The sequence below is a fragment of the Camellia sinensis genome, chromosome 9 (genome assembly GCF_055761805.1).
Source record: "Camellia sinensis isolate YWXY chromosome 9, ASM5576180v1, whole genome shotgun sequence".
Classification (NCBI taxonomy): domain Eukaryota; kingdom Viridiplantae; phylum Streptophyta; class Magnoliopsida; order Ericales; family Theaceae; genus Camellia; species Camellia sinensis.
The window spans coordinates 103,828,652-103,831,362 of NC_138969.1; the positions used below are offsets into that span (position 1 = coordinate 103,828,652).

General features: G+C 47.8%; 1 protein-coding gene across 1 annotated transcript; it reads right to left on the minus strand.

Annotated features, from left to right (window-relative positions):
• Window positions 1-248: 248 nt before the first annotated feature.
• Window positions 249-974, minus strand: LOC145799661 (uncharacterized). The gene has a single exon (XM_082889270.1). The coding sequence runs from the start codon at window positions 972-974 to the stop codon at window positions 249-251; it is 726 nt and encodes a 241-aa protein (XP_082745396.1).
• Window positions 975-2,711: the final 1,737 nt, after the last annotated feature.

Sequence of the window (2,711 nt, forward strand, 5' to 3'; positions counted from 1 at the left end):
TTTGGGTCCAACCCTGGGGTATCATATGCTGACCATACGAATACCTCCATATTTTCCCTCAGCAGTTCCAGCAGCTGAAGTTTCTCATCAGCGCCTAGCGAGGTACTGATAAGGAAGTACTTTTCTGGGTCGTCTTTTTTTACTAGGACTTTCTCCAAATCCTCTACCATCTTTTCCTCTGGGGTTCCCCCTTCATCTTCCAAGACTGGCTGTTCGGCCACTTCTACCGTCTGTACCCAATTGCAGAACTATTTTGCCTTTAATGCTGCCATGAAGCAATGTTTGGATGCAACTTGATCCCCTGAAATCTGCTCTACTCCGTGTTCTGTTGGGAAACGGATGAGCTGGTGATAGGTTGAAGGGACTGCTTCCATTCGATGAATCCACGGACGGCCAAGTATGGCGTTGTAAGGGGATAGTGTATTAATAACCAAGAACTCTATCTGGAGGGTTTTTGTCCCCGCCACGACTGGAAACACTATTCTACCAAGCGGCCATTCTGGCTGTGAATTGAAATCGACCAACGGGGCTGCCGTTGAGGTGAGGTGCTGTTCGGAGAGACCAAGATTTCTGAATAAATCGTAATACAGTATGTTTGCTGCACTGCCCTGATCTACTAGGACTCGTTTTACGTCAAATCGTTTCCCAATTCCCACAGTTATAATTAATGCATTAGTATGTGGCAGCTGTATGCCTTCTAAATCTTTGCTAGTAAATGAAACTGTGCACAAGGGGGATTTAGGTACTGTACGTACCTTTTTTGATGTAGGCTCCACTGACATGACCCGCTGAATTTGCGCAGCCTTAGCAATCTCTTCCTTCAGTGCCTCCTCAGATTCCTGAATCGCTGTCCCATGGATCACATTTATTATCAGCCAAGGTGGATGCTCAATGTTTGCTTCTGGTGGTGGGTTCCCTGGTTCGGTCATTTCGTTATCCTGATCAATGTAATCCTTTAGGTGTCCAGCTGCCATTAGGTCTTCCAAGTGTTATTTCAATGCCCTGCAGTTCTGAGTCATGTGCCCCCTGTCTTGCTGGTAAGTGCATTTGAGCTTCTGATTGCGCCGAGCTGGATCTCCTAACATTTTCGACAGCCAAACAAACAACGGCTCTCTCTTGATCTTTTCCAGAATTCGATAGATTGGCTCTTTGAATACAGTCATAACGGCTTCATGGGATTTGGACTTATCCGCCTCATTTACTGCAATCCCTCGGTATTCTCCTCGATCTGTTCTCTTCTTATGCCGAGTTGTTTGTTCTGCTGACGCTACCTCGATGGGGATCTGATTGTCTTTGAGACGAGCGTACTGCAATCCTGGCGCGCAAGTCTTTCAAAGCTGTGGCCGGGCGCTTGGTAAGTGATTGTCTCAGCTTACTTTTCGGGCGCAGACCAAGTTTGAAGGACATAACGGCCATTTGCTCGCTGTATTTCCTCCAGGTCATTGTATTCTTCCCAGTACCTCCTAGCATAATTGCGCAGCGTTTCCTCTTGCTCTTTTCGGAGGCTGAACAGTGTATCCGGCTCCTTCGGGATCTTAGTGTTGGAGACGAACCTGGCTAGGAACTATTCGGAGAGCTGCTTCCAGCCATGGATCGATCCAACGGGGAGACGATCGAACCATCGAAGTCCAGTTTCTCCCAAGCTGGATGGGAAGACTTTACACATCAGTGCCTCATCTCGGTTCCATAGGAACATCATCTGTCTATAGTGGCTAACATGTGTCAGCGGGTCCGACTTCCTATCGTACGAAGTGAACTTTGGTGGGGTGAATTTCTTTGGAGGTCTCATGGTCTCGATCTTCGGGGAGAATGGTGAAGAGACGAGCCTGTCCAACGCTCGATGTTCCCTCTGGTGAACAGTATGGTCCAGATGATCCCGATGTTGTTCATTCTGCCTATTGCCAATCAACCAAGTACGAAAGGTCCTGAGGAGGATATTCGGTCTGTTGACTAACGGTCTTCTGCCTCTTGGCCCTTTTCCGGCGTGACCCACGGGTGTGACTGCTTGCTACCTCACTCTATACCGGGATAGGTTGGCTTGTTGCCCAGACTCATTCCTAGGGAACTTCTTCACTGGTGGCTCTCTGGATGAGCTCCTTCGTCGCAAACGAGACGGCTCCGCTTCCGTCTTCTTTTCTGTTGGATCGCCCAACAACCTCTTAAGTTTTTTTTTTTTGGGTAAGTAAGTCATAAAATAAAGACAATGAAATATACAAGTTTACAAGGGGCATACCCCAGGCACGCCCAACAGCAAATAAAAACATGTATAACCAACATAAACAACCACTGCACCCCCTAAAAGGGGGGGGGGGGGGACAAACAAGAACAACAGAAAACACAAAAAACCCCAACTTTGCCCATATATCCTTTTGCCCTCAAGTAACCCCTACCGTCAGAGTCACCCTCGTAAGTTGGGCTTTTAACTCCTGTATCTCCATCCCCATGGAGTCTATGATGCGATCTCTATAATCCTCTTCCAGAAGAAAGTGATGAGAGGAGCCTCCAGCGAAGGGTAATTGGTGCTCGACGAATTCAGGGGTTCGATTATTGTTTCCAGTTTGTTGCTCCGGGACTGTTGGGAGTGCCAAACCTTTATCCTTTGTCTTCTCCGTTTATGGAGTATGTGTTGAAGGCGGAACATCCTCAATCCCCATCGCCGGAACTGAGTGCAAAACTCAGAGATGAAGTGTCCACGTTCACCGCACCAATTG

Excerpts from the sequence above, each read along its gene's own strand:
- LOC145799661 (XM_082889270.1), bottom strand. The coding sequence starts at position 974 with ATGGCAGCTGGACACCTAAAGGATTACATTGATCAGGATAACGAAATG.